At 36.5% G+C, this 20,461-nt stretch overlaps 2 protein-coding genes across 2 annotated transcripts in view; one reads left to right on the top strand and one right to left on the bottom strand.

Annotated features, from left to right (window-relative positions):
- Positions 1 to 2,601: 2,601 nt before the first annotated feature.
- Positions 2,602 to 20,461, bottom strand: part of LOC141421353 (olfactory receptor 56A3-like) — a 32,433-nt gene continuing 14,573 nt past the window's right edge. Inside the window, exon 3 of the mRNA XM_074066943.1 lies at positions 2,602 to 2,765. Within this exon, the coding sequence (XP_073923044.1) occupies positions 2,602 to 2,765 (164 nt within the window). The remainder of the gene's footprint in view (positions 2,766 to 20,461) is intronic.
- LOC141421347 (olfactory receptor 56A4-like) lies at positions 10,326 to 11,264 on the top strand. The gene has a single exon (XM_074066941.1). It carries the CDS (start codon positions 10,326 to 10,328, stop codon positions 11,262 to 11,264), a length of 939 nt encoding a protein of 312 aa, XP_073923042.1.

Here is a 20,461-nt window from a genome sequence, read left to right as displayed (position 1 = left end):
TTTCACAAGCTCTCAAAAAAAAAATAGAAAGTCATCTCTAACACTGTGACATGAGATTTAAAACATAGATTCATTCATTTTCTTTTTTATTGTTTATTCATTTATTCATATGTGCATACATGGTTTGGGCCATTTCTCCTCCCTGCTCCTTCCATCTTCCCCCACCCCCTCACATCCAGGCAGAACCTTTTCTGCCCTCTTCTTCAACATTTCCTTGATCAACAGCAAGGAGCATGTACATGTTTAGGCAATGTTTACATAATGAATCTTCAAATGCCTTCCTTTACTCAACCACTCCATGTAATTTGAGCTGATTTTGATTTTGAAATGTCTCTTCAACCCATTTCTTCATATCCATTCTGAAGTAAAGAAATGACTCTTGGTATAGAGAAAAGGATCACTGCCTAAGGAGCAGGGAGCATCTGGGTGCAGCTTTAGAGATGGGACAATTCAGAGAACCCTACTGAGTATTCACCCAGAAAACAGATCAGGGATCAGACTCCAGACAGGCCCAGAGCACTCTTGTTGTATCATCTTTCTCACGGTGAACTGTCTGTGGCTGAGTTTCCTCAGAGTGAGAAAAGAAAGGATTCACAACACATCGCTCAAGACCTTATAAGAGGTGGCTCATCTTTGGATAGTGTTCCTGTGACAGATTAGGTTGTTAGCTTGACTAGAGCAGTATGTGTCAGGAAACCCACAAGGGTGAGCAGAAGATAGCCATGCTATTCCATCTCCCAGAAGTGGAAAGGTACTCTTAGGGCCAAACTCTTGGCATTCCTGAAGCCTCTAGAGTTCTCTTAACTTTCTGCCTAGACTAACACAATATTTCTCCTGCCTAAATTTCAAACTGTGTTCCTCTTTTTGGGTGCCCATCAAAGGTCCTTTTTATTTGAAGAAATGTAACAGAACCCAGAGTTATTTTAGTGCACCTCCTCATGTACTCCTCACTCTCTGTCACCAGAACAGCATAGTCACAGTCCTCTCCTAAGGAACTAAACCAAAGAAAACACTGTCAAACCTTAACAAACAAGAACAATAGGAAATAACCTTATTAGTGAATGATGAGTACTATTCCTTTAAAGTGAAATCCCCTCTGAGGAAGGAAGAAATTATTGCCTTTGGAGGAGGGTCAAGAGCTTCTTTGACTCTAATCCAATACTTCCTGAGAATGAAAACAATGAATCCTGCAGTCAGGGTCTGTCTTGTTCTGCAGAGTAGAGGGCTGGGCTTTCCTTGGGCCTAGATGGAGTCAGCTAAGCAGAGCTCTCTGTAAAGCTGTCCCTTCTAAATCCTGAAGAAAGGAAGGAAGGAAGATGGAAGGAAAAGGAAAAAAAGGAAGGACTTAATTAAATACTTGTGGCTGTTGAGGCTATATACTGTAGTGAGTGAAGACAGACACTCTAGAGTTTGTGACTCATAGTACTGACTGTACTACACTGGATCTCTAATTATGATTAAACTACTCTTCTTCCCCTTATCTCATTTTAAAGATCTGTAAAATTAGTATAACAATACTAGTTACTTGATTATATTCCCTGCACAGTATCTTAGTCTGGCAGAAAGGATGGGAACAGGAAGAGAAAAGAGGGCATTTCTGGCTATAACAAAGATGGCAGCCCTAGTCACAAATTGATCAGTGATGATGGAGGGGTAACGCAGAGGGTGGCAGATGGCCACATAGCGGTCATAGGCCATGACCATGAAGGTGCAGGACTCCATGGTCAGGAAACTGTTCATGATGAATCATTCCAGATCAGCTCTATTGGGAGACATTCTCAAGTGACTCTTACAAAATATGGTATAGGAAGTTCTCACTACTATCTCAAAAGAAGCCTGTTTATTTAATGTAAACTAATCCCAGAAAATATCAATCAATGTCTAGTTTTTACCATTTTAGGGCATGATCAGGATGAGAATTGCAAAGAATAAAATACACTTATCCTTATTCCACAAACCCATTTACTCAGATGCCTAAATTCTATGGAAAGCTATGCAGACTCATGACGGGATGTGAGTATTGACACAACAGAACTGAAAGTATAATGAGACATCATTATAAATAAGGAAAACTACAGAAACTTATACTCTAAAGAATTGGTGTTAAGTAAAAATATTGATAACATCTGTTGGATAGAAGAAGCACTTCTCATTCACTCCATGTGAGATCAAAGTTCTGGAGTCAACTTTTGCACATCCACAAGACATCCATTCATGGCACAAAACCAGGATGAGCTGTGTCAGGGAGTATAAAGTAATCTAACACGTCCATAGGTATTACACAATTTAGGAAATGGAGAAGCATTTAAAATTATTGGAATCATATTTATTCTTTATTTGACAAACAATGTCTTTCAAAGTTCCTGTAATTAAGACTCAACAGGCCAGGGAGAACTTCCAGATGATTCTAAAACACAAAAAACTAAGGTTTTACTCAGTAAAAAAAAAAAAAAAACAGGATCCCAGATTGAATATGCCATAAACAACAATGAAGAAAAATCCAAAGTTATTCCTGCAGCATTTAAATTTCCTATGCTTCATGAAAATTATTTCCCATTTCCAATTTCTGTTCACAAGGCCATGCCTCACCAAGTTTACTTCTTATAGGCTTTTCAGCAGGTTCTGGATTCCCTGCTTAATCCCCTTGGTTCTTACACCACAAACAATGGGGTTCAGAGCTGGGGGAATAAGGTGGTGTAAGATGTTCAGCAGTATGGGGACATCTGGGGGAATTCTCTCCCTGGCCAGGTTAGTGATGACCAGAACTAGTAGGACTGTGCTAAAGAAAAGGATGAGGATGAAGTGGGAATCACTTTTAATCAAGAAGTGCATCTATACTAACCTGTCTGTGTCCAGACTCTCTTGTGACAACATCACATTCAATTGACTCTACCAGTTTGTGGTAGGCTGGACCCTGCTGGGCTCTGACTTCATCCTTATTCTCTCCTATTCCTTTATCTTGAGAGTTGTGTTAAGGATCAAGGCTGAAGGTGCTGTGGCCAAAGCCCTAAGCACATGTGGTCATTCATCCTTTTAAAAAATACTGAATAGTAACTAGTATTCTTTGTCTTTCTATTAAGATATTCATTCTTCAGATTTTTGTTTGTAAAGGAAGCTGACAATATTTTTGTTCTTAGTCAGTTGGGGGCGGGGAGCTGTATTGTTCAGAGTGCTATTTTGCTAATTATCTTCATCTTCCTGTCTCTACAATCCATACTTTATTCCATTTTATTTGACAATAGGAACTTAGACCTTTTTTTTTTTTTTTTTGAGACAGGGTCTCGCTATGTAGTCTAGGCTGGTCTAGAATCATTATCCTCTTGCCTCAACTTCCCAAGTGCTGGGATTTCAGGCACCAGCCATTTCTGAACCTGACATGAACATCCTAGAACAAATGAGCTGTCCTGTCTGACCCCTGTATTGCCCTGTGGACCTCAGCCTTAATCCTGAGCTGTGCATAGCAAAACTATCCAGTTTTTCAGGCATGAAAGCTGTGGAGTTTGTTTAATAGAAAAACATGCTCTACTATTTTTCTGTCTTCCATTTAATCATGCCACATAGTAATGCAATATCTCCAAGGAATATTTTATAACAGTAATTTGTCTCTTTGGAGGATGAAAAGATTTTAAGTCCATCATTTTCCCAAGCATCTTTTGACAACTTTTCTAATTGGGCTATCCTATTTTTTGTATTGATGTTTATTTTTACTGGAAGATTTGTATTAATTTAATATTTGTACAGTATTTAAAAAATTGTATGTGATAGAATTTTCGATTACAAACCTTTATGTTCAACTCTAACATACTTTTAGATTTATTCTAAACTTTGTTTTATTTGCCACTATGGCCAAAGGTAGAAGTTTGTTATTTTCTGAATACTCTCTATATCCAATTTGCTTTCACTCTTTAACCATTTGACACTTCACATGTCAGTCTTCTTATACTAATATAATCATTTACCAAAACTCCATCAATCCTACTAGGTTTAATTCGTACAACACTTCTTTTTTTTTGTTTTATTTTTATTTTTTTTATTCATATGTGCATACAATGTTTGGGTCATTTCTCCCACCTCCCCCCACCCCTCCCTTTCCCCCCCACTATTTTGCTCTTATCTCTAATTTTGTTGTAGAGAGAGTATATAGGAAGGAACAAGGGTTTTTGCTAATTGAGATAAGGATAGCTATACAGGGAGTTGACTCACATTGATTTACTGTGCATGTGTGTTACCTTCTAGATTAATTCTTCTTGATCTAAACTTTTCTCTAGTTCCTGGTCCCCTTCTTCTATTGGCCTCAGTTGCTTTTAAGGTATCTGCTTTAGTTTCTCAGCATTGAGGAAAACAAATGCTATCTAGTTTTTTAGGTGTCTTACCTATCCTCATATCTCCCTTGTGTGCTCTTGCTTTTATCTTGTGATCAAAGTCCAATCCCCTTGTTGTGTTTCCCCTTGATCTAATGTCCGCATATGAGATTTTTGGTCTTTTGGGCCAGGCTAACCTCACTCAGAATGATGTTCTTCAATTCCATCCATTTACCAGCGAATGATAACATTTCATTCTTTTTCATGGCTGCATAAAATTCTATTGTGTATAAATACCACATTTTCTTGATCCATTCGTTCAGTAGTGGGGCATCTTGGCTGTTTCCATAACTTGGCTATTGTGAATAGTGCTGCAATAAACATGAGTGTGCAGGTGCCTCTGGAGTAACCTGAGTCACGTTCTTTGGGTGTATCCCCAAGAATGGTATTGCTGGATCATATAGTACATCAATGTTTAGCTTTTTAAGTAGCCTCCAAATTTTTTTCCAGAGTTGTTGTACTATTTACATTCCCACCAGCAGTGTAAGAAGGTTCCTTTCCTTTCCACCCTCCCCCCCCCCACATCCTCGCCAACACCTGTTGTTAGTGGTATTGCTAATGATGGCTATTCTAACAGGGGTGAGGTGGAATCTCAGTGTGGTTTTAATTTGCATTTCCTTTATCATGCAACAATTCTTACAGGAGGTCTTTCCCTGGTCCTTTCAAGTGTTATTCTTACATCTTGAGCAGGCATCTTTCTCTATGTTATCATAACCTCTTAGGATGAGAGAGTATTTTATTCAACTTTTAAATTTTGCATCATTACTTTTATTGTTCCTTATGTAGGGAAATTTAAGATAAGGTGTGTTGGATAAGATGGAACATTTGCTAAGTACATCTCTTCCATTGAAAACTATTTGTAAAGAATGATCAAGTCTTTTGCTATTTTGTGTTATCATAGTATGTAACATAAAGTCTTACTTTCAGTCAACACTAAATGAAATTTTATTCACTGAAGCCTCAGATTGGAGTACTCTGAATAACTGGAACTTGATTCTCAGACAAACCAATTTGTTGATGCAGATTTCCATATTATTATTGTTCCTATGCAGATGAAGCCTGTACTCACCCAGTGAGTGAGCCAGATTTTCATACTTGTATCATACCCTATAATTAATAAAAAAATATTTCACTTGTCCATTCCAATTTGCCATTAAGCCACTGTACTGTGGGTAATTAGGGAAGTTAGATGCTTATAATATGTTATAGTTTATGGCTCATTTCTGTGCACTGAACATAGGATAATGGTTACTAGAGACTGGGGAGAATAGATGGGTAAAGAGTCAGGGAGAGGCTGGTTAACAGGTATACTGTTTTAGTTAGATAGGCAGAATAAGCTCTGGTGTTCTATGTTACAGTAGGATGAATATAATTAAGAAGAATTTATTATACAGCTCAAAATAATTGAACTCACCATAAAGAAATGATAAAAATTTAATGTAATAGATGTGCTAATTCCTCTGAGTTCATCATTACCTAATATATATGAATTAAAATATCACATTGTACCTCATGAATATGTACAAATATTGTGTGTCAATTAAAAGATAAAATTAATTTTTTAAAAAGTGCAGGCATTGAAAAAAAGGAAAAGAATAATCCAGATGGCTTCTGACTTGATAGTTCAACTTATGAGTTTTTGATATTGTGATGGCATGGCAGCAGTGTCCATGAGGTAGAAATCATATTTCATATTTTGAATTTTCATCTTTTCTGGAAAAGTGATATGTAGTATGATAGTCTCTTGTGAGGTGAGCCACAGCTCCAGTCAGCCACCTGATCACAAGATAACCTATAATCTAGATATGGGTACTGTGTTCTTAAGCTATGGTTTTTAGGTAGATTAGGGGTATTAAATGCATTTGCAATTTTATAATATTTTCAATTGAAGATAGATTTGTCACCATGCAATCTTATCATAAGTCAAGCAGTACTTGTATTAAGTCTGTATTTAAACTTATCTTATTATTGCTTATGTCTCCTCTTTCAATAAAAGTAGAGAAAAGGGCAGAACAAATTCTGCCTGAAAGTGGGGGGGGGGGGTGGATGAGAGGGAGGGGGTGGGGGCAAGGGGGAGAAATGACCCAAACAATATTAAAAAATAAATAAATAAACTTATGTGTATATGTGTGCGGGTATTAACTGTGTGCAGTGAAGGGCTTTGTTATGACATTTCCATACATGCATGCAATTACCTTTTCATGTTCACCTCTCCATTACTCTTTCTTATCCCTTTCCCCCTTTTCCCTTTCCTTTCTACCTACCTAGTAGGTCCTCCTATATTTTCATGACCTTGTCTTTGTACTCCCCCCACCACTATAAAAACCAGTATGGAGATGCCTCAAAATATTAAAAATGGAATTTCCTTATGATTCAGTCATACCACTTCAGGGTAAATACCCAAGAGACTCAAAGTCACCCCTTATAGAGATACCTGTATATCTTTGTTTATCACGATGTTATTCACAATAGTCAAAGTATAGAATCAGCTTAGATGTCCACCAATGGATGAATGGATAAACATTTTTAAGAATATACTAAATATCTGAAATACATTTCTTTCTCCTAAGTCTTGTGATATTTGCTTTCAAATGCAAATGTTCTTTATTTAGAATGTCCTAAGTCTCCTTTTTCTTCCTCACTGTTACCCCATATTGAGTTTTGTCTTTTGTGTTTTCTCTCCCCACCCCCACTCTCTGAGGAACGGATCTTTTGCTCCAGGTTCAGATACCTAAAAATGGCGTTAGCCCCTGTGGACAGTGGAGAGGGAAGGGATAGAGTGGAGCTTAGGCCAAGAAAATTCCCTGGGTCATGTGGTGCAACAAACAGTCGTAAATGGCAATTACTATACAGCCTCATTGAGCTGTTAGGTCTGGTTCAGAACCACAAAATATGAGGAGAGGAGTGATGAAGCATGTAGGGACCCAGGCTTCTAATGTAAGCAGGGAGAAGAAATTCTTCTGGTAGGACTACAGCAAATCCGGTGCATTCCTGCTTTCTGATGAGGGCAAAATGAGCTATACCCTTCTCATCTAGAAAAACTGAGATTTTCAGGGTGAATGTTTAAAAGTTATATCTGTATTTCCACCATAGTCTATGGCAGCTGAAGACCAGGTGACCTTCAACGTATTCATGCTGTCAATTGCAATTCAGTTTCACTAGAGAAGTCTGCTCTGGAGGCACCAGATCACCTAAGGTCAAAAACAGCAGTTACCTTGATTAGTCTCCAGGTTCCCGCTTCCTATTCTTCTCTCTCATGCTCCTCTGCTTCTTGGGCTGGGACTGAGTATCTTTTCCATTGCTCAAGCCATCACATACACAAAAGACTACAGACTGAATAAATCTTTGATTTATTGACCTAGCACAAGGAAACAATATAGCCATGTGGAAACAATGCAGATTACTTTGCAGAAATAGACTTACTTTTTAAGGATTACCAGAATCTGGGCACAGGTGAGTTTGTGTGATCTAATTTATAGGATACGTACATTTTTTAAAATTTGAGTTAATATATAAAATAATAGTTGTTTTCTAATCTAATAGTTGTTTTCTACCTTTTGTACCTTAAGTCTTGCTTCCCTTTATTAAAAAAGACCTAGTTCTAGTTTCCAAGTATTTATTATGTAAAAGAATGGTGCACCTATTACCACATTTGGAGATATCTGAAAACTTTTGCATTCTTTACAGGATAGTGATTTTGATTGTAACAACAACAACAAAACAACATCACTGGCTTAAGAAAGGGGTTAGAGAAGAGTGGTTCCTAGTTTGAGTTATGACAGTTGGGCTTCTGATTGCTGGACAGCTCCAGTCTCTGGTAGACTCCTCTGTGGTGACCTCTACTGAGACTCTGAATGTATTGATTATCTCTGTCCTTAGCAAGGCATTCCAATTCTGACGTCTGCAAGATCAAATTGCTAAGAAATTCCTAAAGGAAGTTTGGTGAGTAATATTAAGAAGAAAATGGAAACAATAATTTTGAGCTGACCCAGAAATGAAATCAAATGAAAGAAATTCCCATATGCAACCTTTTTATCATAGATTTCATTTGTTGCCGTGTGGCTAACAACAAGAGTAGAATTATATATTAAGAAAGTAAAGGAGAAATGTCTAGTTTCCCATTCCTTTAGACATGTGCTATTCAATACAGTAGTCAACACCCACTGGAAGTGTGGCTAGTCCAAACGGCAATGTGCTGTAAGTGTAAAATAAGCATCTAATAACATAGAAATAGCTAGAATAACATAGAATAGCAGGAATAACATAGAGCAAACTGACTCTTTAGCTTCTTTAAATATTTTTTAGAATTTTTTAATGATCATATTGTTGTACTGGGGTTGTATTGTATCATTTACAAAAGTTCTTCCAACATATCATAGTTGGATTCACACTCTCCATTATTCTCCCTTATCTCCCTTCCCCCAATTCCTGGAATAGTTTCAACAGGTCTCATTTTTTCATTTACATACATGTGTACAGAATATTTCCATCATATTCACCCTCTTATACTCTTTCCTTATATCCTCCCTTCTCCCACTGGTACTACCCCTAGATAGAACCTGTTTTACCTTCCTGCTTTCAGCATTTTAATGTATTGATTATATGTTAAAAAGAAATTATTTTGAATATATTGAGTAAAATAACATATCTTACTAAAATTAATTTCACAAACTTCTTTTTAAGGTAGCCACTGGAAATACTATATATGTTTTACATATATTTTGATATAGGCATTATAGTGTTGCTATAAACTGTATAGAGGGTGATAACATGTTAGGCAAAACATAAGGGATAAGGGAAAATTTGTTTCTTTCAGCCTCCAAATATGCCTCCAACCGTTCACACTTATCATCTATGAGAAACTGGCTTCCACTGTCTCAGAAAAGAGAGGGGAGGGAGCCTCTCTATTCCAAATAATCTAGCACTCATTAGGACCACTGCCAATGCTGATTTTAAAATGACTGAATTTGGGCTTTCTTAGAGCATTAAAAATTAATGCCACTGGGGCATATCAATCAATACTCAGATATGCGTTAGCATGGAAACCATTTAAAAATTAAATTTATTAAAAAAACCTTCACAACTGGTTATTAAACACCAGGTTAGGAAACCATGGGAAACTGTTTAGTCTTGGTTTATGACTGCAGGAGAATTCACATGGAGTCAGTTGATGCTATCTCTTGGAATAGTATTATTGGATCAAAAAAAATTACTGGCTCCTGAAATTTCTTCTTCTTCTTATCTCAACTGCTTGCCTAAGACATTAGGAAATTCTTGTCATATCTTCTTTTCACAAGATCTAGTCTCTTTTAGGTGTCACTGAGTTTTTTTCCTATAAAAACAATAGTCATGACTCTAATGAAGTCTTCAATATCATCTGGTGATGCGGTTGGATTTGATTTCTCTGTTGCCTGTGATCTCTTTTCTTGGAAGGACAAAGATAGACATTAGTGGGGTCTGTGGCTGACCTACTTTAATATCAGGGCCTGCATATTTTTGTTTATAGAAGCAGAAAAGGCAGTGGCTAAGAGTTTCAGACTTCATAGTTTCAAGTCATACTTTCTCCACTGTGATTTTAGTAAAATGACTTTATTTACCTTTGTCTTTGTTTCTTCATCTGTAAAATTGGAATAATAATAATGTTCTCTTGTAAGATGCAAGAGCTTATAATTTATCAATCAAGTTGTTCATAAACAAGTTAAAAGCAGCATAAATGGAAATTATCCCAGGAAAACCAGGCAATATAATCTTTCTGTTAATTACTTAGAGGGATTTAATAGAATGGATGGGTTTATAACTATGAAGCATTTAGAACAATGATAGAAAATTAGCTCTTACTATTTTTGATGATTCTTTGAAAAACTGAATTACTTTCTCATAGGTGTGCATTTTATGTGGATAGATTTATTCCTGTTCCACTCACCAAGGTTTTGTGAAATGTCAGTCCCGGCCAGCTCACGGCACATGGCCGCACAAAGCAACACTTCCTCTATTCAAGTCTCCGAATTCCTCCTCATCTGCTTCCCTAACTATCAGAGTTGGCAGCACTGGCTCTCCCTGCCCCTCAGCCTCCTCTTCCTCCTGGCTATGGGGGCTAACACCACCCTTCTCATCACCATCTGCCTAGAGTCCTCTCTGCACAAGCCCATGTACTACCTGCTCAGCCTCCTGTCCCTGCTGGACGTCGTGCTCTGCCTCACCGTCATCCCTAAGGTTTTGGACATCTTCTGGTTTGACAACAAAGCCATAAGCTTCTCTGCCTGCTTCCTCCAGATGTTCATCATGAACAGTTTCCTGACCATGGAGTCCTGCACCTTCATGGTCATGGCCTATGACCGCTATGTGGCCATCTGCCACCCTCTGCGTTACCCCTCCATCATCACTGATCAATTTGTGGCTAAGGCTTCCATTTTTGTTGTGGTCCGGAATGGCCTTCTTACTATGCCCATCCCCATACTTTCCTCCCAGTTGAGATACTGTGCAAAAGTTATCAAGAACTGTATCTGTACTAACATATCTGTGTCCAAACTCTCTTGTGACAACATCACATTAAATCGACTCTACCAGTTTGTGGCAGGCTGGACCCTGCTGGGCTCTGACTTCATCCTTATAATTCTCTCCTATTCCTTTATCTTGAGAGTTGTGTTAAGAATCAAGGCTGAAGGTGTTGTGGCCAAGGCCCTAAGCACATGTGGTTCCCACTTCATCCTCATCCTCTTCTTCAGCACAGTCCTATTGGTTCTGGTCATCACTAACCTGGCCAGGGAGAGAATTCCCCCAGATGTCCCCATACTGCTGAACATCTTACACCACCTTATTCCCCCTGCTCTGAACCCCATTGTTTATGGTGTGAGAACCAAGGAGATCAAGCAGGGAATCCAGAACCTGCTGAAAAGCCTATAAGAAGTAAACTTGGTGAGGCATGGCCTTGTGAACAGAAATTGGAAATGGGAAATAATTTTCATGATGTATAGGAAATTTAAATGCTGCAGGAGTAACTTTGAATTTTTCTTCATTGCTGTTTATGGCATATTCAATCTGGGATCCTGTTTTTTTTTTTTTTATTTTACTGAGTAAAACCTTAGTTTTTTGTGTTTTGGAATTATCTTGAAGTTCTTCCTGGCCTGTCGAATCTTAACTACAGGAACTTTGAAAGACATTGTTTGTCAAATAAAGAATAAATATGATTCCAATAATTTTAAATGCTTCTCCATTTCCTAAATTGTTTAATACCTATCGTGTTAGATTTCTTTATACTCCCTGACACAGCCCATCCTGGTTTTGTACCATGAATGGATGTCTTGTGGATGTGCAAAAGTTGACTCCAGAACTTTGATCTCACATGGAGTGAATGAGAAGTGCTTCTTCTATCCAACAGATGTTATCAATATTTTTACTTAACACCGATTCTTTAGAGTATAAGTTTCTGTAGTTTTTTCCTTATTTATAATGATGTTTAAAAGTGTAAGATGACTCATGTTTGTGTGTACATGCTTGTCTTTGATATAAAGTTAAATTTTCTATCTCATTATATTTTCAGTTCTGTTGTGTCAATACTCACATCGCGTCATAAGTCTGCATAGCTTTCCATAGAATTTAGGCATCTGAGTAAGTGGGTTTGTGGAATAAAGATAAGTGTATTTTACTCTTTGCAATTCTCATTCTGATCATGTCCTAAAAATGGCAAAAACTAGACATTGATTGATATTTTCTGGGATTAGTTTACATTAAATAAACAGGTTTCTTTTGAGATAGTAGTGAGAACTTCCTATACCATATTTTGTAAGAGTCACTTGAGAATGTCTCCCAATAGAGCTGATCTGGAATGACCACAGTAGTAATTCCTCACTTCTATAGTGCTGCTTTCATCAAAAGAATAACTTTGATATCTCTTTTTTCTGTCTCATTGCTTCAAAGACTGATCCCAGCCAAAATATGACTTCTCAAACACTCTTCTATTACCAATACTTCCAGACTACTCCTAGTTCAGTTTTCCAAGATATGTCCCTATTTGCTGATGTTTTTAAGCCTACACTCAAGTATCTTCTGAGAAAAACCTAACAGCAGTGTCTTCACTTTACACACTATGCCCATTCTAGAAGTCTCAGTTTAAACACTGCTTGCTCCACAGTGTCCTCTTTTATTCATGCTAATGGAATTAATCTGATCACTTTGAACTGTAAATGCATGTACAACTCCCTCTGATCTTAGACTATAAACTCCTCCAAGAATGGTGAAGAGCTGTACTCATGTTTTCAGCTTTACATATTTTAGGGCTGCTAATACAGAGTGTTCTGCAATATTGTTATTTTTGTTGAATTAAAGTGAGTAAAATGTCACAAATTGTTTATTCCTCTGTAAACTTAGGGAAAGAATTAGGTTGTTTATATAATGTGTTTTCCAAATCACCTTAGAAAAAGCCTTATGTACCTCACAGTTACATGCAATCTTACATATCCTAAAACTGCTTGTCTTGGAATGATACTTTTATGTAAAACCCCTGAATATACCAATTTGGACACTTATAAGATGAATGACTTTTGACTCACTGACCTCAATGTGAGTTCCGGTTTTCTCATATAAGAATGATTAATTGTTTTCTTATTATGTATTTTTCTGGTTGTTGGATGTACTATAACTAAATTATGAGGTTTCTCACTTAGAGTCCCAAACACACTATTAATTTATAAACAGGAAATCACAGAGAACTAAAACTCTAAGTGGGGCTTATTTGGTCACAGGGGACATTCCCTGTGTCCTTTTTATTTATTTATTTTTATATTTTGCAGTTAGAACTCAGGGCCTACACCTTGAGCCACTCCACCAGCTCTTTGTGTGTTAGGTATTTTTGAGATAGGGTCTTGTGGACTATTTGCCTGGGTGGCTTTGAACCATGATCCTCATGATCTCTGCCTCCTGAATAGCTAGGATGACAGGCATAAGCCATCCACGCCTGGCTCCCATGTTCTTTTATAGTTAACTGACACACTCTACTCCTTCCACCTCAGGAAGTTCTCTTTCCTATCTTGCATATTCTATCCTGGGATGGCTGAATATTTGGGACAGCAACCAGAAAATGATCAAATTGAGAGATATGATACAGATGAAATGATCTGCCTCATTGTGACTCATTTTTTCCCTGCAACTCTATACCTATCCTCTGAGAAAATCTGCACAAAGTCCTGAGATTAGAGGCAGAACAGAGGCTTAAAATGCTGTTGACTATTAGAAGAGAGGCAAGGGATTGAATAGTTGTGTTCAAGTTATTTAATGGACACAAGAAGTATCTAATTTTGTCTAGGATTGTGATACTGGGCAACATGTAACACACAGACAAAATAAGACAAAAAGATTTAGGGAAATGAAATAGGGAGGGCATTTTTGGGTTGAGGAAATAACACGTGTAAAGTCACAGGAGTGAGATAAAGTACAGCTATACAGAGTGGGGCTGAAATACTGTACGGAAACAATGAAAATTGTCTGTAGAGTTAATTATCAACCACAAGCCATCCATGGGAATGAGAAGGATGTTTAAAGGAGCAATAACATGACAAAAATTGATGTCATTCAAATTATTCTGTAAGAAGTGCCCTGGAAGTATTTGAGGGGTTGGACTAGAGGCAGATCAGATGTTAAAAGATTCACACATCAAAGAAGGTGTCTGCTTTATTTCATTCAGACAGGGCCCCTTTTCTCACACCAGCTCTCGTGCTCTTTATTTTTTTTCTTTTATTATTCATATGTGCATACAAGGCTTGGGTCATTTCTCCCCCCTGCCCCCCACCCCTTCCCTTACCACCCACTCCGCCCCTCCCTCTCCCCCCCACTCCCTCAATACCCAGCAGAAACTATTTTGCCCTTATTTCTAATTTTGTTGTAGAGAGAGTATAAGCAATAATAGGAAGGAACAAGGGTTTTTGCTGGTTGAGATAAGGATAGCTATACAGGGAGTTGACTCACATTAATTTCCTGTGCGTGTGTGTTATCTTCTAGTTAATTCTTCTTGATCTAAACTTTTCTCTAGTTCCTGGTCCCCTTCTTCTATTGACCTCAGTTGCTTTTAAGGTATCTGCTTTAGTTTCTCAGCATTGAGGAAAACAATTGCTATCCAGTTTTTTAGGTGTCTTACCTATCCTCACCCCTCCTTTGTGTGCTCTCGCTTTATCATGTGCTCAAAGTCCAATCCCATTGTTGTGTTTGCCCTTGATCTAATGTCCACATATAAGGGAGAACATACAATTTTTGGTCTTTTGTGACAGGCTAACCTCACTCAGAATGATGTTCTCCAATTCTATCCATCTACCAGCGAATGATAACATTTCGTTCTTCTTCATGGCTGCATAAAATTCCATTGTGTATAGATAACACATTTTCTTAATCCATTTGTCAGTGGGGGGTCATCTGGCTGTTTCCATAACTTGGCTATTGTGAACAGTGTCACAATAAATATGGGTGTGCAGGTGCCTCTGGAGTAACTTGTGTCACAGTCATTTGGGTATATCCCCAAGAGTGGTATTGCTGGATCAAATGGTAGATCAATGTCTAGCTTTTTAAGTAGCCTCCAAATTTTTTTCCAGAGTGGTTGTACTAGTTTACATTCCCACCAACAGTGTAAGAGGGTTCCTTTTTCCCCGAATCCTCGCCAACACCTGTTGTTGGTGTTGCTGATGATGGTTATTATAACAGGGGTGAGGTGGAATCTTAGTGTGGTTTTAATTTGCATTTCCTTTATTGCTAGAGATGGTGAGCATTTTTTCATGTGTTTTTTGGCCATTTGAATTTCTTCTTTTGAGAAAGTTCTGTTTAGTTCACTTGCCCATTTCTTTAGTGGTTCATTAGTTTTGGGAGAATTTAGTTTCTTAAGTTCCCTATATATTCTGGTTATCAGTCCTTTGTCTGATGTATAGCTGGCAAATATTTTCTCCCACTCTGTGGGTGTTCTCTTCAGTTTAGAGACCATTTCTTTTGATGAACAGAAGCTTTTTAGCTTTATGAGGTCCCATTTATCTATGCTATCTCTTAGTTGCTGTGCTGCTGGGGTTTCGTTGAGAAAGTTCTTACCTATACCTACTAACTCCAGAGTATTTCCTACTCTTTCCTGCATCAACTTTAGAGTTTGGGGTCTGATATTAAGATCCTTGATCCATTTTGAGTTAATCTTGGTATAGGGTGATATACATGGGTCTAGTTTCAGTTTTTTGCAGACTGCTAACCAGTTTTCCCAGCAGTTTTTGTTGAAGAGGCTGCTATTTCTCCATCGTATATTTTTAGCTCATTTGTCAAAGACAAGTTGGTTATAGTTGTGTGGCTTCATATCTGGGTCCTCTATTCTGTTCCACTGGTCTTCATGTCTGTTTTTGTGCCAGTACCATGCTGTTTTTATCGTTATTGCTTTGTACTATAGTTTGAAGTCAGGTATTGTGATCCCTCCTCCATTGTTCTTTTGACTGAGTATTGCCTTGGCTATTTGTGGCCTCTTGTGTTTCCATATAAATTTAACGGTAGATTTTTCAATCTCTTTAATGAATGTCATTGGAATTTTGATGGGAATTGCATTAAACGTGTAGATTACTTTTGGGAGTATGGACATTTTTACTATGTTGATTCTACCAATCCATGAGCATGGGAGATCTCTCCACTTTCTATAGTCTTCCTCAATCTCTTTCTTCAGAAGTGTATAGTTTTCCTTGTAGAGGTCTTTCACATCTTTTGTTAGGTTTACACCTAGGTATTTGATTTTTTTTGAGGCTATTGTAAATGGAATTATTTTCATACATTCTTTTTCAGTTTGCTCATTGTTAGTGTATAGAAATGCTAATGAATTTTCTATGTTGATTTTATATCCTGCTACCTTGCTATAGCTATTGGTGATGTCTAGAAGCTTCTGAGAAGAGTTTTTTGGGTCTTTAAGGTATAGGCTCATGTCGTCTGCAAATAGGGATATTTTGACAGTTTCTTTACCTATTTGTATTCCTTTTATTCCTTTTTCTTGCTTAATTGCTCTGGCTAGGAATTCCAGTACTATGTTGAATAGGAGTGGAGATAGTGGGCATCCTTGTCTGGTTCCTGATTTTAGAGGGAATGGTTTCAGTTTTTCTCCGTTAAGTATAATGCTGGCTGTAGGTTTGTCATATATAGCTTTTATAATGTTGAGGTACTTTCCTTCTATTCCTAGTTTTCTTAGAGCTTTTATCATGAAATGATGTTGGATCTTATCAAAGGCTTTTTCTGCATCTATTGAGATGATCAAGTGGGTTTTGTCTTTGCTTCTGTTAATGTGGTTTATTACATTTATTGATTTTCGTATGTTGAAGCACCCCTGCATCCCTGGGACCCTGGTGCTCTTTAAAACATTTTTCTTTTATTCTTTTGTTTGGATAATTGAGTATTATTAATCTCATTTTATTTCCTGTTTTGATTTATTATGACTTTTTGGTTTTTTAAATTTTGTTTATTGCTTTGGAGTTTATAGCTTACATCATTAAATGATAAAGTGTTAACATTCAAGTGATATACTGTGTCCTACGTGGTATAACAGCCTTACACTAGAATACTTGCAGGTTCGTTATGCAGTTATCATCTCTGGAATGGGTTATTCTTTTGTGTGTTATAGCTTGCCATTTGGTACCACTTGGTGAAAAAAAATATATATTGCAATTCAAGGCTCCTGGTGATGAATGTGTTCAGATTTTTAATATAGCTTCAGAAGACTTTTTTCTCCTTAATTTAAAAAAGATACTTAGCATTAAATTCTGTTTTGACAGTATTTTTAGTATTTTAAAGATATTGCCCCATATATCCACACTTAAATTATTTTTCTGATAAGAACTCTGTTATTCTTAACTTTTTACTTTGTAGCAAATTTGTCCTTCCCTCTGAGCTGCTTTGATCAATTTGGTTCTAATCTACCTTGTAGTTTTCTTCAGATTTCTTGTGCTGGGGGTTTATTGAGTTTCTTTTAAGGTGTTTCTGATTTCAATTATTACTTTCCTTCTGCTGTTTTGATTTGTTCTTTTTTCAGATGGCATATTTAATCATTAGTTTTATTTTTTCTTGCCATTCCTATATAACATTCTCTAAACATAATACTAAATATATTAAATATTGTGTATAATATACATATATGGATATATATTTTTGATATTTCTTTCTGGGTACTCCATTTTCCTATAAAATTGCTTATGTGATATATTATTATCAAAAGTTCAAAGTTTCACATTTGGATTTATTCCTTTGGCCTACAGCTTATTTAGCTTTGTGTTCTTTAATTTTTGTGAAATATAGACTTTTCTAGCTACATTTATATTATTGCTTTATAATAATTCTGTTGCTGTCAAATAACATATTACAAATTATTTTATTAGTTTGAAACATGTTGAGATTTTATATTTCAATATTTAGTCAGCTATGGTAAATTTTTTAAAAAGCAAATCAAGATTTTACTTTTTATTTTTGGTATATTTTTACTAGGTCTCATTATGCATTTTCATACATGTGTGTAATGCACTTCGATCATGTTCACCCCTCCTATTTCCCTCTCTTCTCCATCCTCCCCCTCCTGCTTATCTGCTTCCTCTTCCCAATAGACCCATTTCTGCTTTCGTGTATTGTTTTTTTTTGAAATTTTTATTATGCATATGAAAGAAAACCTGAGTCTGCCTTATTTTGTTTAGCATGATGATTTCCAGTCACCCATTTTCTTGCAAGTGCCATAATTTCATTCTTCTTTATGGCTGAGTAATATTCCATTGTGTATATATACCACATTTTCTTATTCATGCATAGACGTGCAGGCTGATTCCATAACTTGACTACCACGAATAGTGTTGCAATGAAAATGAGTGTCAAGTATCTCTCTTTTATACTGACTTAGGTTCTTTCTGGTATACAACCAGGAGTAATATAGCTGAGTAATATGCAAGTTTTATTTTTAGATTTTGAGGTACCTCCATGCTGATTTCTGAAGTGGGTGGGCTAATTTACATTCCCACCAGCAGTATATAAGGGTTCCTTTTTCTCTGCATCCTCATCAGCAATTGTTTGCTTTCTTGAAGATAGCTGTCTGATTGGGGTGAGATGGAATCTCATTGTAGTGTTTTAAAATTTTAACTAACTAACTAACTAACTAACTAAATACTTATTGTTTTAGGGATCAAACCTATGGCCTTGTTCGTATTGGGTAAGCACTCTCCCATTGAGGCACAACTCCAGACCTAAAGGTAGTTTTGATTTGAATTCCCACAGCAGCTAAGGATGTTGAACATTTCTTTGTGTATTTGTTGGTCATTTGTACTTCTTTTGAAATCACTCTGTTCAGGGATAAGGGCATGGCTCAAGTGATAGAGTGCCTGCATAGTGGTCAAGAGGCCCTGCGTTCAAACCCCAGAACCACCACCAAAACCAAAAGAAAATAAAAGAAAACTGTATGTTAAGCTTATTTGCCCATTTATTGATTAGATTATTTGGATGTTTTGGTGTTTAATTTTTTGAGATCTCTATGTACTTTTCATATTCAACTCTTGTCAGAGAAAAGCTGGCAAAAATTGTTCTCCCATTTTATAGGCTGTCTCTTTATTCTGATAATTGTTTTCCTTTACTGTGCAAAAGCTTATTAATTTGATACAATCCCATTTGTAAATTCTTGGTGTTATTTCCTGAGCTATTGGAGTCATATTCAGAAGCTATTATGGTAAATGGCTTATAATATACTCGAAACAGTTAATTCTGTTGTTATTGGGTATTGATGTTTTGTACATGTCAGTTGGGTTAGGTTTGCTAATTATGTGTTCTGATCTTTTATTTCTGTGTGAATTTTCTTTTTAACAGCTTGTTCTATCATCATTCCATGGAATTGTGTTGAAGTCCCTCACCATGATTTGGGACTCACTCGTTTCTGTCAATTTTGCTTTATTTTAATGGAAGTTGTTATTTCAATAGAAGTTGTCATCTAATTCACCATCATGACCACTTTATCATTATAAAATATCCATATTTATCTCTAGCTTAATGTTTGCATTAATCAGGTTAGTATCACTACCTGAATTCTCCTGGTTAAAGTTTTCATGATTTATTTCTTCCTATTCTTTTGTTTTTAATCACTCTAGATACTGTGTCTTTTGTAAGCAGCAGGAATATCTTCAATCTGACAGTCTTAGCCTTTTACTTGGAATACTTGATAAATTTACTAAAATGTAATTACTGGATTGTTTTATAGTTACCATCTGGCTCATTGCATTCCTTTTTTTATGCTTATCTTATTTTGGATTAATCAGTTTCTATTGCATTTGTCTACTCTTCTCTTGGTGATAACCTTAGAAATAACAGCATATATCTTTGATTTTTAACAATCTAATCTAAGCAACTTAAATGAATGCTCAAGAGTTTGTAAAATTGTTTTTCTTTTAATTAACATATTTTTCTCCGTGTGAAGATGTTTCTAAAACATAGTAAAAATAAAATATTTTATTTTATTATCATATTATTATTGTATTAGGGGTACATTGTGACATTTGCAAAAGTTCTTACAATATATCATAGTTAATTCACTCCCTCCGTCATTCTCCTTTATTCCTTCCCCATTCCTGGAATAGTTTCAACAGGGTATTATGTACTCATGTATGAAAATAGAAAAAGAAAACATTTTAAAATGCTCACTTTTTAAATGATTTTTAACATGAAACTGGAAAAATAAAATATTTTATAAAACTCACTTTAATTTTAACATAATTATCTCTAAACTAAAGCAGATACCTTAAAGCAACTGAGGCCAATAGGAAAAGGGGACCAGAAACTAGAGAAAAGGTTAGATCAAAAAGAATTAACCTAGAAGGTAACACCCACGCACAGGAAATCAATGTGAGTCAATGCCCTGTATAGCTATCCTTATCTCAACCAACAAAACCCCTTGTTCCTTCCTATTATTGCTTATACTCTCTCTACAACAAAATTAGAGATAAGGGCAAAATAGTTTCTGCTGGGTATTGAGGGGGTGGGGGGGAGAGGGAGGGGGCTGGAGTGGGTGGTAAGGGAGGGGGTGGGGGCAGGGGGGAGAAAGAACCAAGCCTTGTATGCACATATGAATAATAAAAGAAAAAAAAATA

Source organism: Castor canadensis, chromosome 1 (assembly GCF_047511655.1).
Source record: "Castor canadensis chromosome 1, mCasCan1.hap1v2, whole genome shotgun sequence".
Lineage (NCBI taxonomy): Eukaryota > Metazoa > Chordata > Mammalia > Rodentia > Castoridae > Castor > Castor canadensis.
This window is presented reverse-complemented; position numbering and strand designations above follow the sequence as displayed.

What these genes read in the sequence shown, in the direction of transcription:
- LOC141421347 (XM_074066941.1), top strand. Translation starts at nt 10,326, where the DNA reads ATGGCCGCACAAAGCAACACTTCCTCTATTCAAGTCTCCGAATTCCTC.